The sequence below is a fragment of the Castor canadensis genome, chromosome 2 (genome assembly GCF_047511655.1).
Source record: "Castor canadensis chromosome 2, mCasCan1.hap1v2, whole genome shotgun sequence".
In the NCBI taxonomy this organism is placed as follows: domain Eukaryota; kingdom Metazoa; phylum Chordata; class Mammalia; order Rodentia; family Castoridae; genus Castor; species Castor canadensis.
The window spans coordinates 93,399,193-93,426,595 of NC_133387.1; the positions used below are offsets into that span (position 1 = coordinate 93,399,193).

The following is a 27,403-nucleotide window of genomic DNA, read 5'->3' on the forward strand; positions in this document are numbered from 1 at the left end:
GCCATTCTAACAGAGTAAGATAGAATCTTAACATGGTTTTGACTTGGATTTCCTTTATGATTAAGAATGAAGCATTTTCTCAGCCATTTGGACTTCTTCCTTTGAAAAAGCTCTGTTCAATTCATTTGCTCTTTTCTTCATGGATCATTTATTTTGGGGGAGTTTAGTTTTTGAGTTTCCTTTATATTCTGGTTATTAATCCTTTGTCAGATGAATACCTGGCAAAGATTTTCTCCTATTCTGTGGGCTGGCTCTTCAACCTGGTGAACATTTCTTTTGTTGTGTTGAGCCTTTTAGTTTCATGTAGTCCCATTTGTCAATTCTTTCTCTTAGTTGTTGAGCTATTGGCATCCTATTTAGGAAGACATTGCCTATGCCTATTAATTCCAGTGTATACCTTATTCTTTCATGCACTAGCTTCAAAGTTTCAGGCCTCATATTAAGGTCTTTAATCCACTTTGAGTTGATACTTGTACAGGGTGATAAACATGGATCTAGTTTCAGTTTTCTGCATGCAGAAATCCAGTTTCCCCCAGGAACATTTATTGAAGAGACTGTCTTTTCTCCATCACTTGTTTTGGGCAACTTTGTCAAAAATCAGATGGGCGTAGCTGTATGGATTCATATCTAGGTCTTCTATTCTGTTCCACTGGTCTTCATGTCTGTTTTTGTGCTAGTACCATGCTGTTTTTATTGCTATAGCTCTGTAGTATAGTTAGAAGTTGGGCATTGCTGTTTTGCTCAGTATTGCCTTGGCTATTTGAGGAGTTTTTGTGCTTACATATGAATTTTAGGGTTTTTTCAATCTCTGTGATGAATGTCATTGGAACTTTAATGTAATATAGTCATTTTCACAATACTGATTCTGCCAATCCATGAGCCTGGGAGATCTTTCCATCTTCTGCAGTCTTTTTCTTCAATAGTTTATAGTTTTCATTGTAGAGGTCTTTCACTCTGTTTATTCCCAGGTTTTTTTTTAGGCTATTGTAAATGGAATTATTTTCCTATGTTCTTTCTCAGTCTGTTCATTGTTGTATAGAAAAAGCTACTGATTTTTGTAAATTGATTTTGTATCCTGCTACTTGACTGAAGGTGTTTATGTCTAGGAGTTTTTTGGTGGCGTTTTCCAGGTCTTTTATGTATAAGACCGTCATCTGCACATAGGGATAGTTTGACTTCTTCCAGTTTGAAATCTTTTTATTTCTTCTTGTTGTTTTCTTGCTTTGGCTCAGAATTCCAAGAATATTTTGAATAAGGGTGGAGAGAGTGGACACCCTTATCTTGTTCCTGACTACTTTAGAGGGAATGTTTTTAGTTATTCCCCATTTAGTATGATGTTGGCTATAGGCTTGACATATACAGCCTTTATTTTATTGAGGTATATTCACAGAACGTGACTTTTCATCAGTGGCCTCCACTCCTATGTTCCAAGGACCTGACTGTGAGGGATGGGAACTACTAAGCACTGAGGAGGCAGAGGTTCAGTTAAGGAAATGACAATTTGAGTTCCTCCACCCAGTAACTCTAAGGCAAAGGATTTCATCTTGGTGTCTGAATGAGTAAAAGAACTATGTTCCTGAAATGTGGAATATAACACTAGTTGTTTTAAAGTAAAATACACTGATATTGATCCCTAGGGAAAACCCTGACAACTCCCCTTACTCCCAACCAGACAAAATAAATTTTGACCTCTGAAAGGCAGGGAAAGCTCACATTAACAGCACGGGCTGTGCCAGGGTATCCATCACTTCATCCACCATTTGCCAAATTGCTTAAATCACTGGCTTATCCCAGACACAGGGGTTTTCTGTGCCTGCACTGGAGTAGAGCATGTATTTAAATCTGAAAGAGACCAATGAAATTCAAGTTAGTTGAGAACCCTATACTTGATTGAGAGTCAGCCCCTCATCCTTGGGGACTCTGTGCCCTGTTTACTTGTAAACATCCAAAGTGAATAGCTGCTCTTTTGAAGTCAGGGCCCACCTGGGAAAGGGAGAGAAGTTTGTTGTCAGTGTCCAACCTTCTCCCCTCTGCCAGCCCCTACTTTACTCCCTGTCTTCACAGGCCTCTGCTCTTAAAGGCATCCAGTACTTCCCTTTCCCCACTCCAAAGAATTTCAGCATGTCCACAAACTGCATCTAAATCAGGTTCTGTTAGGCTATTGGTGTTTCATACTCCTCCTTGGGAGCCTGACACATGAAAAGGTTTCCTTTCACTTGATCCTCCTTTGCTCACACAAGGCTGTCTGGCTACGCCCAGCATCCCACGGGGCAAATATTCAGGCCAAGAATAGTTTTCATTCTTCCCATGAAGCTTTGAAAGGCTTCTAAAGAACACAGGAAACTGTCAGTCCCTATTTTCTGCTGAAAACAACTGACAATCAACTTTGAACATTTTATGAATTAGCCTCTAATTATGGGAACCAAGTTTGCTTCATAAGCAAAAATGTTTTCATCAGAGATGACTTTGATAAACCATCTCAGCATTACTTACAAAGAGTGACACAGTTTATAACTTCCATTCCTAACATTGTTCCTCTCCTAACCAGTGACCTTATTTCCATGGAAGGCTATATTGAAATAGTTCATTTATTAACTCCAAAAGGCTATCTCTGTGTACAGCAAAGCAGGTCTAGAAACTTACAGTACATACACACTTACCAAGAATGAACTGTCTCCTAAAACTGGGGTGAAAACAGTACTTTTTGGACCCAGCAGATCACTTCTATCAACATTCAAGAAAGGACACCATTTCAAGGTCCAGGTGCCTTAACACATCAGCAGTCACAACATAATCCTTACCCTGAATCAGCAAAGGAGGTGTGGGCTCCATTTATTAGAACATTTAGAAAGAATGGTGCTTAATTCACAGAGCTGGGATTTGAACTCAGATGGTATGTACTGTTTTCTATTCCTCCAGATGACACCTCTCACCAGTGAGCATCTCCTTGTGCTAAGAACTGCAGGACTTTATACTTTTCAAGTGAGGTAGGAGAGCACACCAGGAGACAGTGTTAAGAAAGAAGTGCAGACTCTGTTGTCACCAAGAATGTTTCAAACTCTAGCTCTGCCAGTTACCATCCATTGGATTAAAAGTTACTATAAACATCTCCTAACTCATTTTCCACATCTGAAAAAGGATTCTGCCTCCTATCAAGGATTAAAAATAATCAATAGAAATTGGTTAACTTAGGAACAGTAGTTACGGGTATTTTTTACAAAATGGTCAGGGGGGAAAATGCTGAATGAAGAACCGAAGTACTTCTAGTCACATTTGCAATTTGTTTATTCTAAAGAACTTCATTTTACTGGAGAATGGCAGGCAAATATTATTTTCAAATTAAACAGGTTGCCACAGCAGTCTTCATCAGGATGTTCCCTGGGGATTCAGCAGTAATCGAGTATTAACTATCCACATACTACACCTAGATCCACTGCTCCAGAAGTGGGGAGTACTATTAATTTATTGGAGCTTGAGAAAGAGTGTGCCAACCTTTTAATTTCAATCTTTAGAACTCTTTCATAATGTTCACAGTAGTATACTGATTTATACTCAGCTTTTTACATGAATACAAAAATAATTTGATAACCAAGCAGAATCAGGTTTGGACAGTGATCTGGAAACTTTTGAGTTATTATCATGCTTTTGCTGCATTTCATAGCCAAGGTGCCATCTTTCTTTTCTTTCACCTGCCTTCCTAGATGGAGTTTCTCCAAAAGAATAAAACATGTCAAAGGTGCAGCAAGTCAAAATGTGCGGGTGGTAATCATATGGAAATCCTGTAAAGCAGTACAGAACTGCAGTCCTTTGCTTGGCTAACTAGTAAACCTTTACCTCCTTTCCCCTGAAACCCTGTATCATATACAGGGCCAAACTTTTGGTATTAGTAATGTGATACCCAACTAATGAGCCTGGGAGGCAGAAGCCTGTATCTCTCCAGTTTTTAAGACTATAACCTGAACTACACAAAAATAAGCTGTATGTCCAATTATTAGCCATATAACTTGTTAAATGTGAAACTGACAAGGACAATTCAATCCCATTCCACTAGGTGGCAGAAAAACTCTACCAAGAGGTGTCCAAGCAATTCAGTGGGCTAGTGCTCACTAGGACCCCATGTAATTAGCAAAAAGAAAACCACTGAAGTCCCCAGGGCCACATAGCAAAAACTGCCCTCGATATACTAAAAAAATCTGGAGTCAGCAATCAGTATAAGTTCCATAGATCTTTATACCAGACGTGGGTAAAACCCTGAGCATGACATTGATAAAAGACTTATGTTTTCATTAGGGTGGTAAATGTATCTTAGCAATATAGCACAACAAACAGAATTCTTAACTGGCAACTATTTTCCAGAAACAGCAGAACTTCACTAATTAGGCAGGCAGTCTACATAAACCTTTTCATTTTTCTCCAAATTTAGTAAGTTGTTCTTAATTCCCTAAAACTATACCTTTATGGCTGGAGATGTTAAACTAATCTCTCTTAACACAAGAACTGCAGAGAGAAGGGGAGGGTCAAAAAGCACTCAAACAAGAGCTCCTTACTATTTTGGGTTTTTTGTTTTGTGATACTGGGTGGCTAAACTCAAAGCCTTACGCTTACTAGGGAGGTACTCTACCACTTGAGCCACTCCATCAGTCCTTTTGGCATTCGTTATTTTTGAGAAAGGATCTTGTTTTATGACCACGCTGGCCTGGACTACCATCCTATTGTGCTTCCCCAGGTAGCTGGGAACAGGCACCTGTCACCACATCCAGCCATTGGTTGAGATGGGGTCTCATGAGCTTTTTAGCCTGGGCTGACCTCAAACTGTGGTCCTCCCAAACTCTGCCTCCAAAGTAACAAGGATTCTAGGGGTGAGCCACCGCATTATGGTCACTCTTGAACACTTGATTCTGGTCCTAGAGTAACAGCCATACTTCTGTGTAGGTGTACAGGAAGGAACTCAACAGTTCTACCTTGCACGGGACACTAAAGTACAATTCTACTTTAGCAAGCATACAGTTAGTCTCATTGCAACTTTTACCTATCCATCCATCCATCCATCCATCCATCCAAAACTTAAGGGCAGTACTTGGCACTGAACTTGGGCCCAGTTTGCCGAGCAAGCCCTCTACCACTAGCTATGCCCCTAGTTCTTTTGCTTTTAGTTTGTTTTTGAGATACGGTCTTGTGCTTTTGCCCTGGCTGGCCTAAGACTGGATTCCTTCTATCTCTGCCTCCAGAGTAGGTAAGATTACATCATATGTCACCACACTTAGCTAAAATTAATTTTTTAAAAAGCCACACATACTATGCTGTTTTCCAAAAGCAGACGACACTTTAGGATTAACATAACTTTCAAAGCAATTTTTAACTAGTGATGGCTATCTCTTAAAGGGAAATGTTTATTACGGTATCCCTAAATTATGTTTTTAATAGTTACCCTGAATTGTTACACAAAGCCAAAATTCTATAATATGAATCATTTTACTAATTAATGTTTTAAAATTCAGATCTAAATATTCTTGAAAAGCAGTACCTTTTAGGCATTCTGATTTATTTAAATCCTTCAGTCTCAAATTAAGCAAAAATATTGGCTATTTGAAATCTTCATTCACTTACATCTGCTTGGGTCATTAATTTAAAAAAGTAAACACAGTAACATATCTTGACCTTAGTGAAGAGAAACTCCAATTACCCTCTTTCCAATTTAAAAAATATGTAATGATTTTCCGGAAGTTTAGTGTATATTTAATCCAGATGAGTTTAATACTATTCTTAGGGAAATAAAGATATTAATGAAAAAAGTAATGGATAGAGATGCTGTATTTCTTAAATTAGATAATCAGCACATGCATTCTGAATGAGACAAACACAGAAGAAATGTCATTGTGGGGGAGGAATATTCAAGTTGAAAAGTTTCTTCACAAACATATTCTACCCTGTGTATCAGATGTAGAACAGGCAAGACACCAAACTGCATTACATCACAACATTGTTTATTATGTGAATTTTTTACAATACAAACAAAAAATACAGAAATGCAATATATGAATACAGCTAAATGCAGATGGTGACTTTTTTTCTCTTCAAGAGGCCATGATTCCCATTTCTAGTAAAATAAAGAGACTGCATATAGGTAGAAACAGGTTGGTCGTTAGCTTCACAATTTGCCTAGAAATGATCTATAAATGCATTTTCCCCCTGCTACTTACCATAAAGTGTAAAAAGGGAGTTAAAAGAAAGTTTCCTTGTTGGTTCCTACCATATGAAAGATGCTATATTCTATTTTAGCAGGTCCAATATATGGAAAATATCTAAATTAAATGTTATTACAAAAATGAAGTAGTAATGAGATTCTGGCTAAAGAGGGCACTAAATGAGAATAATATATATTTAAAGAATCCAAAACAAACAAACAAACAAACAAAAAAAGGTTGTTATAAAAAGCTCTAGGTGCACTGTAAGCATATACGGTTTTTTTTTCCATATGTATTTTTAAACAATGGAAGTGTCAAAAATAGGGTCAACTGTGTTAGACTAAATTACATTATTGTATAGGCTGCATTGAATGGAACCTTTGTATTATAATTATCATATAGAAGCATAGTTTGTGTCATCTTATGGCAATTTATCCTCAATGAAAACCTTCCAGAGTCCTTTTATTTTGGAATATCCTGTAAACAAACCACCAGAACATGATTGTACAACAGTAAAAATGTTCTCTTGCATTAAATTGAAGACATCTGTTTAATAATAAAAAAAAAATGTAGGAAGGTACTTAGAGCTGTTACTTTCTAAGTACAGAACACCCTAGATAATTCAAGGCATCTTAATCTCCATTGAGAACAGTAACAAAAAAAATAATTTTTGTCATGCTGTTAAATCCATCATTATGGATAAAATTGGTGCAAACTGGTCAAACGGATCCAACAAACACTGATGTCCAAGCTGGCATATTGGCAACTAATACGTAACTGGTGGTCAATAAAGAGTTTAAAAGATCTTCCCTTTCTTCTTGTTCTTTTCCAAGGTTCTAAATGATTAAAGGAAAAAATCAAGATAAGAGACTGTTATAAACATGAAAGAGAACATATGGTAGCTAAAGCTAATTCAACTGTAAGTATGCTGGGATTTACACACAGTACCTTTTCATTTTTAAACACTAAGATTTAAAAGTTAACAAAGGGGACAACGTTAGTCTATAATAGTGTCTTAGACAATTAAATATTTGACAAAATTCCAGGATAACCAGTATAAAATATGGCAAACCTCCATATTAATCATTTTAATATATAAGAACGATCTTTCTCAAATGAAATAGCACAAACTGCAAAAGATCAACTAAGGGTGCCCTTTTCTCCTACTGCCATTTGAATTCTGAAGTATATTTGCTTTTACAAATGCATTTTCCTCATCTTTGGACAAAACAAACAGTTAACAGAAAGATAAATGTTACAGAACTATCTAATCTTGAAAATGTTTTAGCTGTAAGGGTAAAATACAGAACGCTTACAGGGATGCAACTTTTTAGTTTTTAAATGAGACCATCAAACAGCAAAAGAAAACCAAGGTATAAACAGCACTGAGCTTAAGAAGGAAGAACTGATTATTAGATTATTAGAAATTAGATACCCAACATTTTATATTAAAGAATTTAACTAATGAAATAATTCAATACAATTAAAACATATCCCTAAATGTATAAAATATCTTTGTAGCAGTTTGTTCTCTATTCATGCCAAAACCTGAAAACAGTTATTATTATGTCCAACAATGGGGTAAGTAAGGAATCAATAACAATATGTTAACTGAAGAGAATGTTAGGAAGTTGACAAATTGCAGTTATAAAGGCTAAATGTGCAAAATGTTCAGACTGAAAAAATACTGCTACAGTACAGGAAATGAATCCATCCATACAAAAACATTGATCTATAAAAATAATTGTGCTTGGAGATGCATAATGGGTGATGGCTTTTTAAGTGGTATCCTAGTACTTTAAAAATTTACAGGAAAACAATTCTTTAAAAATTTAATGCCCACATTTCTTAGGAATCTGATATTAGTTACCTTGAAGAGTTCTGCTGTTCTAAAATACGTTGTTGAGCTTCCCAGTTTGCTTTCTCCTCCTCAAATTGACGACGTTTTTCCTCTAATTCTTTGTGCTGTGCTTCCAAATTCTTCTTCATTTGCTCATGGCGCCGCTGGAGCTAAATCAGAGCACGATATATAAAATAAAAGTGTTTAGCCAGTGACCTAAGAGAATCATCTTGTGAAAAAAGGAAAAAAAAAAAAAAAGCCACCTAAAAAGGTTTTTAAAATGTGATATAAACTAAAAGTTTTTTATGCTATTTATTGTGAATATTTACATGTTTTACTGCTCCCATGGCCAAAACAGTATGTTTGATTACAGCTGCTTGAGATAGCTTAGGAGGCATGTTTTCTATTATTGTCATCCATATATTTAAAAATAACTTTTTTTTTTTTTTTTTTTTTTGCAGTACTGGCACTTGAACTCAGGGCCTATACCTTGAGCCACTCCACTAACTCTTTTTTGTGATGGGTGTTTTTGAGATAGGGTCTCACAAACTATTTTTGCCCAGGCTGGCACTGAACTGCGATTCTCCTTATCTCTGCCTCCTGAGTCACTAGGATTACAGGTGTGAGCCATCGGCATCAAGCTTTAATTAGAATAATAACAAATATATGGTGAGAAAACTTCATACTGAAATCATTGACTAATTTTGGACTTCCCTATAGTTTTCTTCTACTAGTCTCAGACATCAGCTTATTTCATTCTTTCTCATTCATTCATAAGTAAGTCTTATCAATTTTTTTGGGGGGGAGGAGGGGGAAAGAGTGGTAATGAAGACCGAACCCAGAGCCTTGAGCATGCCTCCAGCCCTTTTGCTTATACTTTATTTTGGAGCTAGGGTTTTGCTAACTTTGGCCAGACTGGCTGGCCTTAAACTCACAATCCTCCTGCTTCTGCCTTCTGAGTAGCTGAGGTAAGAGATATGCCCACTATGCTCAGTTTGACCAATTATTAATTATCCTAGCACCAATTTTTATTCTTATGTCCACCCAAAACTCTGACCTTTAGTTTTCTGGTAACTGTTTACATGGAATAGCTTATAGTTCTGTTGTAACTCAAATTTTTTTCATTGCTCATTATAACTATGACTAATAATTCCCCGTAAGTTTCATGACTACTAGATACCTTCCTAACCTAGTATACTGCATCCAAGCTCTTACATGTTGAAGCACATTATTATTTTATTATAGACACATTGCTTTATTTCTCCATTTTATTATAGTTTAGGACATTAATTTTGGAAAAAACTATGTAGAAAGATTATAAATTTTATTGAAGACGTCATATAAAAAATAGAATAGTAGACTGATTACCTCAGCTTCAGAGTCCTTCAGCTTTTGAACTTTTTCTTTGACTTTCATCTCAAACACCTGTTCCATCTCCATTTCCATCTTCTTCATCTTGGCTACATGCTCCCTTCTTTCTTCTTCCATTTGTGCCAGAGGGCTCCTGTCATGAACATTAAGAGAAATTATTAAACATGTGTAAATGAAACAGATGATGCAATAGATGCCATTAGATGCATGAAAATAACTTTTGAAATACTTTATTTACATCGTTTTAAGCGACACAGAATAAGAATTCTAAGTTTTACATACAAATAGGTTATGAATTCTTTAGAAACTTTAAAATTTATTCATACTTATAACCTAGAATTTCCCTCCATGAAGTTTCAGATCTAAACTCGAATCTCTAGTGAATAATTATTATGAAAACAATCTAGAATAACCAAGGTATCTGTTAGCCAGATGTTTGTCTAAACTTTGTGCACATCAGCTCTAAAGATGATAAAGATGACATTTGAAAGAAAACTATGAAGTGTGAAAAAAAAGCTGAGTTATTATGAAGTTAACACATGTAGATAGAATATTTTTAGTTTTACTAAAATTTCAAGTATTATAATCACCTATGAGATTACTAATAATGTCACAACTATACTTAATTATAAAACTTCAAACTTATTTTGGTAACTGAATTTATACATTAAAAACAAGTACTACTCAATTTGTAGTAATTTTAGGAATGCAGAATATTTGTAGGCCCTTTGTAACATGAATTCTCTTGAAAATTCATCCCACTTAAATATTTCAGTGTCTTAAGCTTTTAAACATGTTCAGCAATTTAAACACATGCATACACATGACACCAGATGTCAAATATTTTGATAATATTTAATTTTGGAAATGCCAGAAAATAGACGTTAAGCACAGTTAAATAAAAAACACCTTACTCCACTGACATTAAAGACTTCAGACTCATCTCTTTGCATAATTACATTCAAAATTTTCATGACGAAATATATTATAAGGTGATTTTTATGTTAAAGTTAGTATGGGTAATGAATGCCAAAGTATCAATATCCTGTTACAACCCCAAGGTAGAAAAAAAAGTGGGCTCCATCTATGGCTTTCAGGGTATCTGAAAATTATTAAGTGCACTGGGGCAACTTAGGAAGAGGCAGGCCCTTCTTGACTTTGTTGATAAAGTACATTTATCTTGACTCCACAAAAACAGGCTTTGACCTTTGTACATTTTTAAATCGATGAATTTGATTTTAATAAAGTTTTTTTTTTAAAGCACTAACTCATGGCTTAAAAACAAAAGCAGGTGTGCAGCCCATTGTAACACTTCGTTCTCTGTTTTCCAGGTGCCTCTTCCCCAACCTGAACAGAGACAGCCAAGGAAGAAGTTCCCCTCAGAGAGAAAATACCCCAACCAACCTCTGGTCTGCCTGAAGCCACTGGGAAATAAAAGCAACTCCTGGGCCATAGGGAGAGAGGAGAAAGAAAAACTTTAAAAGCATACTAAAATAAGGCAAGGAAACACAAGAGTGAATTCATAGAAACAGCCTGGTGTGGTGGCTCATGTTTATAATCCTTGCTACTTGGGAGGCTGAGATTCAGAGGATCACTAAGGCCAATCCTGGCAAAAAGTTCCCATCTCAACCAGCAGCCCTGCACGGTTGTATGTGCTTGTCATCCCAGCTACCTGGCATCTGAGATTGGGAGGATAGTGGTTCCAGGCCAGCCCCAGGTGGGGTGTGGGGAGTCTGGAGACTCCATCTCAACAGAAAAAGCTAGGTTTGGTGGAGTGTGTCTGTCATCCCAGCTAAGAAAGGAAGCATAAATAGAATCGCAGTACAAGCAGACCTGGGCAATAAAACAAAAAGCAAAACCAAAACCAGGCTTTGAATTTCACCCATAACTTAAAGAGCCCTTTAAAAGATGTTAACATTCTTATGGTGACTCTCTCATTAGGCTGAATGTCTAAACAACACAACACTCTTCTTCCCTAATGAGAAAGACAAAAGAGCTAGATAGAAAGCACAGAACAACGATGTGACAGATTACTGTGAGCAATACAATTTTTGTAATTGACATAAACTAGAATTAGTGTTATTTAACTCACGGATATTTCTTTACAAAAGAAAACATCTCTATATAGACTTGCAGTATAATTTACCAAGTAAGCAATTAATTAGAAGTTCTGAAAATAAAACTAAACAAGGCACTAACTTAGAACAGGACTCTGCATTAAAATAGTAGGGTCCATTGAAATTAAGTATAATATCATTATTTCATTTAAAGCTGATGAGATCCTTCTTAATAATAAAAATAGTAGGGTCCATTGAAATTAAGTCTAATATCATTATTTCATTTAAAGCTGATGAGATCCTTCTTAATAATACATTCCTCCTATTAATGGTAGACGTTTTTAAAAATAAAAAATAATTCAAGACTATAAATATAGTCAATAAATTAGGACTTAGAGAATTGTGATTATTTTAAATTTAAATATAAACGGATCTCTTGAGCAGTGTCATGACTGCCCTGAAACAGTACACCAAATATGCATGTTTGCATTCATTTTTCTTAGTGAGAGTACCCAAAGCTTTTGTTAGAAAAACATTTTCAAAGGGTTGGTCTCTAAGCCTACTTCCTCCTACCCTCCCTTCCTTAACACTCTAGCTATTTTTAATTGACAATCCCAAGAAACTGAACACATATATATAAGCAACTTAAGACCATTCAACAATATAGTTGTGATTCAAAAATAATTCACAGGGGGCCATGAAGTAGGCCTATAATCCCCAGCACTCAGAAGACTGAGGCAGAAGGATCTCAATTTGAAGGCCAGCCTAAGTTACATATTCACACCCCATCTCAAAAAAAAGCCAAAAACAAAAAAACAACAAAAACAAGATCAAGTAACTCAAGACTGCAAATTAGGATTTAGAGGATTATGGTTGTTTTAAAGTTAAATATGTATTTCTATTTAAAATCACCTAGCTATAAATGCCAATTTTACTTTATCCTTGGGAGGAATAGGCAATTCATATACAGAGTTCATATTAATTTGTACTTGAAAAACCTACCAGTTTACCAAGAGTAAACTTTGTCACTAAGTTTTTACTTAATAATTCTTGAGGAAAAATAGGATGCTTCAGAAAAACATGCAATAAAGTTTTGAATCTGTCTTTATATTCAAAATTTAAATATAAAAAAATCTCTGCATAATAAACGTGCTATGCCTCGGGAAAAACAATCCCTTCTGGGCCTTCAACTATATGAGCTAAAAGAACAAAAGATAAGGAGATTTAACAAAGGAAACAACACTTAAAACAGCAAATAAAGGTAAATGTACTGCTTTTTCACAATTAAATAATTAAGGTGTGTGCCTCAGAGTCTAAAGTCCATAGCAAAATTTGCTAGAACTGATTATTTACCAAATTCTATTAGTAATCATTATTTCGAATTGATTTGAAATACATATGCAATGCAATTACCTGTTCACAGCCCGCTGGAAGTTTTAAACCTAATAAATACCATGCTTCCAAAACAAATCTGGGGGCTAGGGATGTGCCTCAGCAGCAGAGTGCATGCCTTGCATTGGGAGGCCAACCTTGGATCCCAGCAGCAAGAAATTTGCAACATCTGACATTTGGGATTCTTTCTTAGCTTTGTAAAAACATTTAACCTCTGACCAGCTGAACTCATATTCAACTATTATGACAAAGTGTTCATGCATGCCTAAAATGGGCTTTTTGAAGCCTTACACCAGGAAAATTAACCTTCCGAATCTCTTTAATTTTTTCGCTAAGGATGACTGGAATGGTATTTAGATATTTAGAAAACGCAGGAAAAAGGACTGCTTTCTATGACATTTAGTGTTATTTTCCTCGAGTGAAAATTTTTAATCAGATGGCTGGAATAACCAACTATATTATTGCCTCTTGCTTTTTAATGGTAACCACACACACAGAAAGAGGGGAGAGAGAGAGAGAAAGAAGAGGGGTGGGTACTAAAAGCTTATAAATCAAAACCTGTCAGAAATGAACAGCAATGAGGTTATCACATAACCTGAGTATCAAATGGACTTCCCAAACACATGACTCAGTCCTTCTAGGGGTCTTTTTTGGTAGATTGAATTCTTGTAAGGAACAAGGTAATTCACTCCTTCATGTGACAAAGAACAGAATCACAGCAAGGGCTACATGAGGCTGACTTAGAAAACTTCTACTGTGCATGTGTTACTTAATTCACATTTCATTTAAATTATGTGTGTGGTCTTTCCTTAAGAACACCTTAAGCAAGTACACCTATGTACTTTTCCTCCAATAGTTAGTAAATCACTATGTATTTAGACATTTTGCAATTTTCACATGAAAGGAATTTCATTTAAATAGATTTCAAAGACCAAGAAAAATTGGGGAAACAACAGCTGTCAATTTTATTTGATCAAATTACAGCATTAAAACCAAACTCTGACTACTATCATATTTTATGAAAGGACCTTTGAACAAAGAGTAAAGCACGTAAACTCAATACTTATTTTTGGCAAACCTTTTATAATTTCCAGAAAAATAATTTTTTACTTTATACAGATGGGCTGTCCCTATGTTTCCAAGACAACTATGAAACTCAGGGCTCAAGTGATTCTCCCACTTCTGCTTCTCAAGTAGCTGAGATTACAGATGGGAGCCAACATGCCTGGTGATTTTCAGAAAATTATCTGTCTCTTTAGATCATGTACCAAGAGTTCTGCTAATTAGCCTTTGGAACTTGAATTTTTAATCATTTCTAGGAACTCAGTTAGATGTAAAGTTTACACATGACGACAGATGATAGGCGGCTATGGAAACAACTTTTGCTAAGAAAAAAAAGAGAACAAAATATGTACTGAAACTTTTTTTCAAATATAACTGTTTTAAATACAAAAAAGGGACAATTTTTTATTTCACTATACCTAACTACAAATGTATTTTACCAAGAATCCTACCAACTTTTTTACATCTTTTTCTCCCTACCTTCATGAAACCTTCACAGCTTGAGATAATGAATCAGTAGGGCAAAGATAACATGCTAAGAATTCACACCATTCTCATAATCAACAGAAGAAATGTAAGCAACAGCTAATTTACTCCTTGGAAATATACAACAGGAACAGAGAAGGCAACAAAACTATATTCATGTAAATATTCCTTTTGTTTGGTCCTATCCCTTGTTTCCATATAACCTTGGAGAAAACTCTTTCAAAATGGCTTATTTTTAAAAGTTTCTACTTTTGGTACAGCTCTATGCTTACGCTCCTTGAAGAGAATTTAGGATATTTACCTAAGAATAAAACGTGTTTAAGCAATCTTGGTAATAGGATTGGGGCTGTGGCTCAAGATGTAGAGCGCCTACCTACCAAGCCAAGGCCTGGAGTTCAATCCCCAGGACCACAAAAAAAAGAAGCAGCCTTGGTAATAACTATTTTCTTTCCTTTAAAAAAAAAAAACAAAAAAACTTATTTGGGGACTGGGAGCAGTGGTTCATGCCTGTAATCCCAGCTACTAGGGAGACAGAAATTGTGATGACTGCAGTTTGAGGCCAGCTCAGGTAAAAAGTTAGTGAGACCACCATCTCAAATAAAAAGCTAGGGTACACCACACTATGTGGGAGACTGTAGGTAGAAGGATCTAGTCTGAGGTTGGCCCCAGGCAAAAAAAAAAAAGCAAAACAAACAACAAACAACAACAAAACCCTTTGAGACCATACCTGAAAAATAACTAAAAGCAAACAACAACAACAAAAAAAAGCTGGGGTGTGGCTAAAGTGGTAGAGCACCTGCCTAGTAAGCATGAGGACCTCAGTTCCATCAAAAAACAAAACTTATTTGGCAAAAGATTATAAAGATGATGGCAAATGACCAGAAAACAATATACAACTCTTTCACTGAAGAAACAAGATAATAAAGCAATAATTCCTCTAATAAACAGTAATACATAAAACTGCAAAAACAAATATTAACAATGTAACTTTCTGTATAATGTAACAATGTAACTACTGTGCACAGGGAAACATTCAAAACTTCTAGTGAGTAACAAGGAGGAGCTTGACAAAAATCAAACGGTATAATTATTTAGTACATAAGTAATACCTACTCTGGAAAAAATATATACTTACTTAGTAAGCTGTCCTTTATTCTTGTTGTTGTCAACCCCATTGTAAGTCACAGCTGCCAGTTTTCTGCTTCTGTAGTTCTCATAGTGTACGTTATTGGTAACATCTTTTAAGTCCTGCATATGTGTTCTAAAATAAATAAATTTGATTCCATTAAAAACAGCTCTCTCTAAACTGAAGAGAACACCCACAGAGTGGGAGAAAATATTTGCCAATTATACATCAGACAAAGGACTGATAACCAGAATATACAGGGAACTTAAAAAACTAAATTCTCCCAAAACTAATGAACCAATAAAGAAATGGGCATGTGAACTAAACAGAACTTTCTCAAAAGAAGAAATTCAAATGGCCAGAAAACACATGAAAAAATGCTCACCATCTCTAGCAATAAAGGAAATGCAAATTAAAACCACACTAAGATTCCACCTCACCCCTGTTAGAATAGCCATCATCAGCAACACCACCAACAACAGGTGTTGGCGAGGATGCGGGGAAAAAGGAACCCTCTTACACTGTTGGTGGGAATGTAGACTAGTACAACCACTCTGGAAAAAAATTTGGAGGCTACTTAAAAAGCTGGACATCGATCTACCATTTGATCCAGCAATACCACTCTTGGGGATATACCCAAAAGACTGTTACTCCAGAGGCACCTGCACATCCATGTTTATTGCGGCACTATTCACAATAGCCAAGTTATGGAAACAGCCAAGATGCCCCAGCACTGACGAATGGATTAAGAAAATGTGGTATCTATACACAATGGAATTTTATGCAGCCATGAAGAAGAACGAAATGTTATCATTCGCTGGTAAATGGATGGAATTGGAGAACATCATTCTGAGTGAGGTTAGCCTGGCTCAAAAGACCAAAAATCGTATGTTCTCCCTCATATGTGGACATTAGATCAAGGGCAAACACAACAAGGGGATTGGACTATGAGCACAGGATAAAAGCGAGAGCACACAAGGGAGGGGTGAGGATAGGTAAGACACCTAAAAAACTAGCTAGCATTTGTTGCCCTGAATGCAGAGAAACTAAAGCAGATACCTTAAAGCAACTGAGGCCAATAGGAAAAGGGGACCAGGAACTAGAGAAAAGGTTAGATCAAAAAGAATTAACCTAGAAGGTAACACCCACGCACAGGAAATCAATGTGAGTCAATGCCCTGTATAGCTATCCTTATCTCAACCAGCAAAACCCCTTGTTCCTTCCTATTATTGCTTATACTCTCTCTACAACAAAATTAGAGATAAGGGCAAAATAGTTTCTGCGGGGTATTGAGGGGGGAAGCGGAAGGGGGTGGAGTGGGTGGTAAGGGAGGGGGTGGGGGCAGGGGGGAGAAATGAACCAAGCCTTGTATGCACATATGAATAATAAAAGAAAAATGAAAAAAAAAAATTTACCAAAATAAAACTTCAGACTGAAAATAAGCAAAAGATTATTCTTCAGGAAGATGGCATTCATGTATCATTGTTTACACATAAAGCAGACCAAGATAAAGTACCCTAAATTGACCAACAGAAATTTAGATTCCACGTAAGATTTTAAGAGCCACAAATCCCTCAAAGCATAGCTAAAGGATAAACTTCCTTTTAACAAAGAATTGTCATCTTTAAAATATGTATTTAATTTTACTAGAGAAAGGAGAGATTACATTAGCTACAACTTAAGCTCATAAACTCTTTAAGAAAGTGCCTTTTTTTTTTGAGTGGGATGGGATTTGAATTCAGGGCTTCATGCTTGCAAAGCAGATATTCTACCACTTGAGCCACACCTCCAGTCCACTGTACTCTCGTTATTTTGGAAATGGGGGTTCTTGAATTATTTGCCTGGACTGGCCTTGATCCTCCCAATCTCAGTCTCCCAAGTAGCTAGGATTACATGTGTGAGCCACCAGCACCCAGCAGAAATTGCTTTTCTTTAAGCAATACTAAGGTAGTACCATCTGAGTTTTCATTAGGCTATCTGAGATAACATTATCAAGTTGTTTTCAAACGAGGGGATCGTAATTTAAATTTCTGCTTATTTAAGCTGTCTGTGCTTTTTATACATGGCATAGCAGTACTCTCATTTGATCCTCCCTTCCATCTTTGTCATTTTACTATACTCTCTTCTAGGAGATAAACATAAATGTTTTTATCCTTCTTTACATCCACAATACATTCCCTAATACTTCATTATCCAGCTTCTTGAAGTACCCTCTTCCCCTTTGTGAAAAGAAAGTAACGTTTAATTACTGTGATTCATCTCCTATTATCTGACACTTCCATGAAATTCTCTAGTTTCTCCTAAGGGTAATAAAAACAATTATCTGTGGTAATATAAAAGTGTTTTGTAATCTTAGTATATTATATCATCACTGTATCACTGAAAAATCTTTAAAGCACTTGAGGAAGAGCACTGAGTAAATGAAGTTCAAGATGTATAAAATAAAAATAAAGAGAACTTATCATTAAACTGTTTAGTATCACCTAACATTCAAAATAACATTTTTCACTAAAATTATCTTCTATGATTGCCTAATTTTGACTTTCATAGCACATAGGTTTTATTTCTATTTAATTATGCTTTACTTTATTTTTTTAATCTACTCCTCCATTCTTAAACTACTTTGATAATTAGTGGAAGTTTACCCTAGTTTCAGAAAATTTTTTTTTTCTCCATCTGGTATCATGGCTCTGTATTCTCCTTCAGTTTTCATTCTCTGTGTGATTTCTAAACTATACATCCTCAAGTATTGTTTTTTTTGGTTTGCCTGTAATAGCCAATTCTCCTTAATTAGCAAAATGACACTTCTCTTTCTTAGAAGTAATCACTATTCCTAACTTTGGCCCACAAGATTTCAGTTACTTGGGCTTTATACACATGTGCAGTATTGATGTTTCCTTCCTTCAAGTATTTATTACACACCTACAGATGCCTCTGTCTTACAGACATGAACTACATTAAATAAGCATCTTTCTTACAGATTACACCCTCAGAATTTATGCTTTTATATATGCATGAACTGCCTTACTGATTTGCTTACTATATCTTCCCATAGGCATGGTCAATAGATGCAGATCAGTAGTAGAGTGCTTTTCTAACTAACATGTAGGAGGCCCTGGACCCAATCTCTAGCACTGTTCAAAAAGCAAAACCCAACCAAAACCAAAAATTAACAAAGTAGATTCTAAGTAACAAGTTAACTACTCTTCGCTTCTACAGTGTTTTAGATATTTCAGTAATTATTGATTATATATTTTTAAAGTATGCAAGAAAAATCTATAGAGTACAATTGTGTCAAGTACCATAGAAGACTTTAAAATCAGAGGAAATATAACCGTGATTAATATTTACTAAGCAGTCACTCTATAAATACTGTCACGAGAGAGTGTATTATTAGTTCTTTTGAAGTCATATCTTAAGAAAAGAGGAAAAAAAACAAGCACGGTGCTACATATCTGTAATCCCAGCTATGTAGAAGGCATAGGTAGGAAAATCAGGTCTGAGGCTGGTCCCAGGCAAAAACTCAAAACCATATCCAAAAATTAACTTTGACTCAAGGGTGAGGCTCTGAATTCAAATCTCAGTAGTAGGGGGAAGGGGTAGAAGAGAGATTATAATAGAACCTGAAGTGCTGTGTTTTCAAAACTCTTTTGAAGACACCCTTTCACAAGCATTTGCTATTTTCTCACTATGTGAGGCCTGGCAACCCCAACTATTAAATCAAACCTATCATCTACTTCTTGCTAGAAACCCAGTCATGCGTTCCTTTGAAAAATGACCAATTCCAAGACAATTTCTTTGATGTGAAGAGCCACTGTCATCTCTAGTATACTTCTTGATGCAGTACTTTGACTATCTTAAATTGCTCTCCTTGCTTGTGAGAATGGCCTTATTAGTCCATGATTTCCAATTATCATCCACATTTATGTTGCTACCTCTACATAGCTGAAGAGGTATCTTTGCATTGAGAAGTGGAGAGCAGTTATGAAATGAACAGACATCAACTTAAGATGGACATCCCAAACTGGTGACTGAGTACAGTACGTGGTGGGGGCTTGCAGAAGCAAGACAAAAGGGAGAAGAAACTGGAACAGAGGATGAGGTAATAATAGAAAGCCATGTTTATTAACATGGAAACACGGAGGTTCTGCTTCTTAGTGTTTTCTTCATGAGTTCCTCTCTGCTGCAGCTGCTGTTCTAAATCAAGTCCCTGGGTCTCTACTCTGTGGTCTCAATGTCCTGTCCCACAGGCTTCCCCTCTCTTGTTATGAAATGCACAGTTGAAGGATGTTTCTCACCTGACAGGAAGACTGGCTTTGTTCAGTGGTCCAGCAATAAAAATGCACAATTCACCAGCTACTAGGCTATGCGCCTTCAATGTTCACAAAACCAGCCTTTCTTCTACAGTTTTTCCAAGCTATTCACATTGAGCAAGAATAACAGCCTTTCCTATTCCACTTTTCAAACCTATTTCAGTATTGAACATCAACACACATATGACAAAAGAGACTGGTTTTCTCTAGCCACACGCCATACTTTCTATTTTTGCTAATGACCTCAAAACCTTGGGAAGAGAGTCCAAGTTGTTCCCATGTAGTATTTATATTTCATTAGTAGAATGAAGGTACCAATTTGAAGGTAGCTACACTTGCAGAAGCAAAAAGTCTGTCCAACACTCACTTTGTTGAGGGCCAAAAACCTTATGCTATTTTCATCACTGTTCACACTTACCTGATCAACATATTCCTTAAAATTGTAAAATCACAATGTTCACCATTTTCAACTGTTAAAAAAGAAAAGAAAAGAAAATAGACCACACATATTATTTTCACTAAACCTGGTATTTTCAAAGAAATTTCACGGAAAGTTGGGAGTAAAAATGAGAGGATATAAAGAACAACTTAAATCAATTTTTGTTAAGGTTTAACACTAACATAGCTCTCAAGTTAAAGGAAGGACATAACTGTACTATAATACAACTTTTTTAAAGATTAATCATCAGTAATGGAGATGTACAAAATATGGAAACTGAAAATTTGAAAGAGGAAAACGTATCTTCTCATTTTTGTTACAGAATGTGTTTGTTCTATAATAAAATACATTTTAAAAATTCAGTAGTGTGGTTGAGAGGAGAACTGCTTTATAAAAACCTCTGAAGAGGTAATCAAAATGAAAAGGTGAGCCAAGAACTTTAAACATTTTAGTTTTTAAAAATGTATCACTAAGGTATTTATAAACAATGGAGTTTTACTCAGCCATGAAGAATGAAATCTTATCATTTCCAAGTAAATGGATGGAACTGGAGAACATCATCTTGAGCAAGGTTAGCCAGGCTCAGAAGACCAAAACTTGTATGTTCTCCCTCATATGCAGACATTAGATCTAGGACAAATGAAGTTATGTCGTTGGACTTGGATCACACGCTAAGGGGAGAACACATACAGGAGGAATGGGGATAGGTAGAAAACCCAAAACTTGAAGTGTTTGATGTCCCCAATGCAGAGGAGCTAATACAGTAACCTTAAAGCGACAGAGGTCAGCATGGGAAGGTGACTGGGAAGAAGTGAAGAGGTCAGGTAGAGATGAATCAATTCAGGTTGTAGTACACTTGTGCATGGAAGCAATGCTAGGAATATCTGTATGGCTATGCTTATCTCAACTCGCAAAAACACTAGATCTTTCTTATTATTGCTTGTCTTCTCTTCAACAAAATTGGAGAAAAGGGCAGAACAGTTTCTGCCTGGAAGTGAGGGGTGTAGGGGGAGAGAAAGGGGGCCAGGGGCAAGGGACGGAAAGGACCCAAACACTGTATGCACATATGAATATACGAACAAAGAAAAAAAAAAGTTTCACTAACAGGAAGACTATCTGGGAGGAGGAGACAGGGAGCAGAGCAGCAAACTAGACATATAAAGAAATTACTCTGATGTGTATTTTGAAGGGATAAATGTAAATTCTAACCTCGGGTCAGCAACTGTAGGTTGTGTGGGTATAATACACAGCTGGGAACAAAGTACAGGGTCAAAGATGGGGAAAATTACTGATAAGGACAGTAACTTGAAATGATATCCTAAAAATTACACAAGTGATTAACAAATAGATAAAACAATCACAACTCTAACTTGCTACAATGCAGCAGAGTATATATTAGAGTAAAGCAAAATAATTAATATAAATTTGAGGAAACACCTATTGCTAACAAGACTTCTGAGGTTTGATGTTTTACGACTAAGATGTTACTGGTATTTAAAACTCCTTATAAAACTAGTAAAGAGGATCTCCTAATAAAATTTTTACTCTAAAGATATGATGTTTTAAAAAAAGGTGACTTTTGCCTTGAGGAAAAAAGATACACAAAAATATTTTCAATCATTCTTGTGGGTTCTTGAGCCATTTGAGACTCAGATAAAAGTGATCAACCTTCTCTCCAAACTATTCCATTTCAGAAGGTTCATTAGATCCCTGGAAAGTAATCTTTTGGCCCTGAGTGAAGAACCCTGGAACTACTGACTTAACTGATGGAGTGGGAACAGGAAGATGGGGCAGTGCAACTGACATCTAAGTTACAGGACTTAATACATACTTGCTTGACTTAGTAGGCAATAAGGTCTGAAAATAGGATTATCATTTAGAGGAAAATGAGACTAAAGGAAAGCAAAAAAGAACTATCATTAAAAATCTATACAGTATATCAATGCAATAGGTATACTATACTATGTATTATGAATACAAGTTTTTTTAAAATCAAATTGTGGTATCTTACAGAAAGCCATTCATTGAAGAAAACCTTACCTTCAGCCACACCCCAAGGATACTGCCTTCCTCTGACCCTTTTGCCATTAACTTCAATGATAGTATTACTACCTACCACAGCAAGAGGTAAACGGTCCTATAAAATAAAGTATTTTTGTTCAAATACATATCTGTAGTCCTCACAAATTCATGCATAAAGAACTTACATTACACTTAACAGATTAAAAAATAAATTCTTTTGACAGTTTTTATATTCACTTTTATAAGCTAACCAATATTGAGTAAACAGTCATTATATGGTATTACCACCAAGGTAAATAATAAATAGAATTATATTTTCTCTGAAAAATTAAGACTTTAACTAAGGCATACACTGGTCAAATTATTTGCTAAGAATCCCTCCAAAACGTCCCATGCTGGGAAAGGAAAGGTAAAATGTACTGGCATTCAGGGGGAAAATGAAGCATACGATGAGCCTGCCTCACTTACCATAAACCTACCCTACCAATACTAGAAGCAAGGAATATTTTATATGGAACTTCTAACTCTAAAATCTCAGGTCCAGGGCTGGGGAGTGTGTCAAGTGGTACAACGCCTGCCTAGCAAGAGTTAGGCCCAGAGTTTAAACACCAGTATCATCAAAAAAGAGGAGACAGAGAGAGTACAAAACCTCAGGTCCAGGTGGCTGGATTTGTGTTCGCCTGTACTAACTCAAGAGAACTAGGAGTGTAATCTTTCAAAATTCTTGTAGTTACCAGAAATAAAAAAGCAGCTATTTTGTAAAACCTAAGAAATTGGTCAGATATAAATATTTCATGAATTCTATGCGAACCAGATTACCCGCTTACATAATACCAATCATTTAGCACATCACTTTTAAGTCCAAGATACTAAGAAAACCATAATAAATGAAAATACAGAAAATTATGTTGATGGGAATTTTTAGCTAGCTTTTATAGAAAGACAAATGAAATCTATTTTTGCCTGGCTCTTAAAGATTAAAACATAACAGAATGAATCCTTTCCATTCTCATCAATCATTTCTTAAGGGGAAAAATTATACAATATGAAATCAGCTAATTAGAAACCACTTGATATGTGTGTTATTTACCTATTTTATACAATGCCTTATTAAATATAATAGCTAATCCAAAAATTAACTGAAAAATTGAATTCAACATTAATATAATCTCTAATCTCATTTATTTTGTAAGCCACTACTTAAAACATATTTTTGGTCTTTCTCGTGGATATTATAGTTATGAATTTTTAAGGCTCCCTCCCCCCTAATATTTTAGGGATGTTTAGTAATGAACCTACCTTTATCTTTTTAACCAGCTTATTTTCTTCTTCATCGTCTGTTTCTGGAAATTCATATATTTTAATTTTATGTTCTTGGATTTCTTTCATTATCTAAAATATAAATCAGTAAACAAAAGAGCATCATACATAATTAGTACAATATCAGTATTTTTATTAAATACTTCTTGGATTCTTATATGAGAACTCAGTTTCTAGTCCTCAACTGTTTTTCCCCCTCTACGAGCAGAGCTTAACTGTCCTGAGTGATGTAAAACTATAACCTAAAATTAAAATTAAAGAATTATGCTGGTCTGTTTTTAAAACTACAAAGTTGATACATAAATGCCAAAATCCAATTACTTTAGAAGTGTTAGTCATATGGTTATTAGCCCAAAAGAGCTCCAAAATGAAGATTCTAGAAAGGGATTTAATCAGTTGGTTTCTACTATAATGGGTTTAGGTCATTTGTTTGCAAATTCACTGTCTTATTACCCAGCTGAATCAACTGGGCTTAAATGCATCTAAAGAAGGTAGCAAGGATAAGTACAACATTGGCCCCAGGAGAAAAGTTTTACAGCCTGGATCAGACAATATCCTTGTATACACAAGTGTATACACATAAATCAAAGAGCAATAGATGTAAGACTGAACAAGCAGGAAGAAAACACACCCCAGAAATTAAGAAGCTCAAGAGTTAAATCACTCCAGATTCTACAAGGAATGTGGACATTCAAATAATTGCCAACTACCTACATTATTTGACTATACAACAAACCAATGATTAATGAAGCTAAAACTAGCTTCCTTGCTTATACTCCTTATTTTGGTGCTACAGGGGCTCCCAGCAGCAGTAAAGGGGACAGTCATAAACAAAATGAGTTATATAATTACTATTCTAAATGGAGATGAACAGAAATTAAACAAGGGGTGGTAGTGCTGGCATATAATCCCAACACTGGAGAGACCGATGAAGGATTGTGCATTTGAGGCCAGCCTGGGCTACTTAGCAAGTTCCAGGTCAGCCTGCACTATACAGCAAGACCCTGTCACCAACAAACAAACAAACAGAAGAAATAAATGCCAGTTAAAATTATCACTGGAAAATACAGGATTACAGGCATTTTATAATGGATGCATGAACCTCCATTAAAAAAAAACCACAAGAATAAATGATGAGGTGAGAAATACCTGACCAGTAGAGAAAAAGAAAAACAGTAACTAGCTCAAAGAACAGTGGTTCTTGGTCAGGAATTGTACATTAAAATGATCTGAGGGAGCATTTTTCAAATTAAATGCAAAAGTCCCATCTTCGTTTACTAAACCAGTTGGTAAGGATAAGCCTGAACAACTCATTTTGAAAAAGTTCAAGATGATTCTGATAGGCATCCCTGGATAGGAATCATTATTCTAAGCATACAAAAAAAGAAACCTGAGGTTAAGAGTCAGTTCAGTGATAAAGTGCATGCCCAGAAAGGCCCAATCCCCACCACAAAAAAATAAAAAGTGGTGGGGAGGGGTGAAGAACATGTGTGCTGTGTGACCAATCACTATTTATTCATTTTTTTATCATAAAATTCTCAGAACAAATTAAAATGGAGATACATAAAGTTCAGGATAGAAGGCGAAAAGGTATTACATGATTAATATTTGAAACTTAGAAATAGCACATTATAAAAAAAATGGGAATGAGAATGTAAAATAGAGAAAAATGCCCTGGTAGAAATATTAAGTACATAAAAACAATTTAAAAGACATTGTCAAATTTTATATAAATTTAACACAACTTCAAAGCAAATTTCAATAGGGGTTCCTTTTTGTATCAAATTGCAAAGTATTCTAAAATTTATATTGAAAAAGGTTTTAAAAAAACATTTTGTTACAAGGACAGTAAGAAATAATTAGCTGAAAGCAAATATGACACAAAGTTGCTATGGCTTAAGAAATATAACACTGGCTTAAAAAAAAAAAACAAAAAACTACTGTAATAGGAAAAAGTTCCAGAAAGTGACCCTACATTTCATTAATGTCACATATAACAAACCAAACACAACAAAATGAGGAAAAAATGTGTTATCATTTAACTGACTATTACTGAGATAACTGGGCATGAGTTTAGAAGAAAGCTCACAATATAAATGTGTGTGTGTGTGTATCTCACAAAGTACAATTCAAACAAAATTAAGCTACAAGTAGCAAAAAAAGAAAATATACTCACGAAAATGAAAAAACTAAGTATCTAGACTTAAAAGAACTCATATAAATGTATGTAGGCAATACCCAGTACTATTCTCTAGAAAGACAAAGATTTTTTGTTCATAAAAGAAACTTCAAAAATGAACAAATCCCACTTTAAAAAAATGTCCAGCCTTTCTGGAAAATAAAATAAAAAGTTAAAGAAATGACTAAACAAGTTTTTACAATAAAAATGACTAGCAATACTGGGAAATTATAGTCAAACATACCTGTTATAAAAGGAATTTGTTTCACCGAGAAAGGAAAATGAAAAAATGCAGAGGCAGTGATAAAGATAAAGGTTAATTATGCCCTTTCAAAGAGTAATCCTCTTCTTGGGAATTCATTCTAAAACACGGATGGTGATGGGATTATAAAAGGAAAAAAAATTTAAAGCAGCCTTGTTTAAAAATTGACAAAGGATAAGGGTAATATGATAATGGATATGAACTCTGAGAAAAAACTAAGGCAGAAAATTATTTTTAAGTGTTGTTTTTAGCCAGATGCTGGTGGCTCACGCTTGTAATCCTAGCTACTCAGGAGGTAGAGATCAGGAGGATGGTGGTTTGAAGCCATCCTGGGCAAATAGTTTGCGAGACCCTATCTCAAAATACCCTTCATAAAAATGGGGCTGGTGGAGTGGCTCAATGTGAAGGCCCTGAGTTCAAGCCCCAGTACTGCCAAAAAGAAAAAAAAAAAATGTTGTTTTTAGTTGGGTGCTGGTGGCTCATACCTATAATCCTAGTTACTTGGGAGTATGAGATCAGGAGGTTTGAGGCCAGCCCAGCAGGGAGGTCAAGTTCACAAGACCCCATCTCAACCAGTAGCTGGGCACAGTGGTACATGCCTGTCATCCAAAATTACACAGGAGGCTGAGATTGGGAAGATGGCAGAGTTCAAGGTTCCAGGCCAGCCTAACAACAATAAAAAAAGTTTGGAGACCTCCAACTCAATAGAAAAGCACTGGCTGCGGTGGCATACACCTGTCATCCCAGCACTAGTAGACAGTACAAAATAGGAGGATCACAGTCAGGCTGGTCTGGGCAAAAAGCAAGACCCTATTTCCAAAATAATGGGGGAAGGGAAAGAAGGTTAGAAGCATGGCTCAAATGGTACAGTGCCTGCCTAGCAAGTGCAAAGTCCTGAGTTCAAACACTAGTACTACCCAAAAAAAATTTTTTTCAGTTGTATTTAATATAGTATAAATGACAATACAGTAAAGCTGCAAGAGAAATGGATTTCAATACATTATACCAAAAACAGGTAAAACTGCGAATTACATGAATGGCAGGAGAAATTCAAGAGTTACTCATTCTGCTTACCTGTTTTTTAAACTGCTGGCATTCCTCGGGTGTGAGTGTGTCTGCTTTAGCAATTAGTGGGATGATATTCACTTTTTCATGCAAACGTTTCATAAACTCAATATCCAATGGTTTAAGTCTGAAATATATATAGTATTTCATATGAATGAAAATGGCCAATTTGGGGCAACAGATTCTTCACATCCCCAGTGGTCAACTAATTACAATGAACTACTTTACTTACTTATCAGAAACACTCTGTTTGAAGATGTACTGGGTTAGTCAACAGTCAAATA

At 35.6% G+C, this 27,403-nt stretch overlaps 1 protein-coding gene across 2 annotated transcripts in view; it reads right to left on the reverse strand.

Moving 5' to 3' along the window:
• Nucleotides 1-5,963: 5,963 nt before the first annotated feature.
• The window catches only part of Septin7 (septin 7), a 48,406-nt gene continuing 26,966 nt past the window's right edge, over nt 5,964-27,403 (reverse strand). For both annotated transcript variants that reach the window (XM_074065297.1, XM_074065296.1), the window contains exons 6-13: nt 27,129-27,246; nt 23,593-23,685; nt 22,312-22,408; nt 20,251-20,302; nt 15,529-15,654; nt 9,394-9,529; nt 8,056-8,195; nt 5,964-7,021 (exon numbers count right to left, since the gene is read on the reverse strand). In XM_074065297.1, the coding sequence (XP_073921398.1) occupies nt 6,982-7,021; nt 8,056-8,195; nt 9,394-9,529; nt 15,529-15,654; nt 20,251-20,302; nt 22,312-22,408; nt 23,593-23,685; nt 27,129-27,246 (802 nt within the window). In that variant the 3' untranslated portion in view covers nt 5,964-6,981. The remainder of the gene's footprint in view (nt 7,022-8,055; nt 8,196-9,393; nt 9,530-15,528; nt 15,655-20,250; nt 20,303-22,311; nt 22,409-23,592; nt 23,686-27,128; nt 27,247-27,403) is intronic.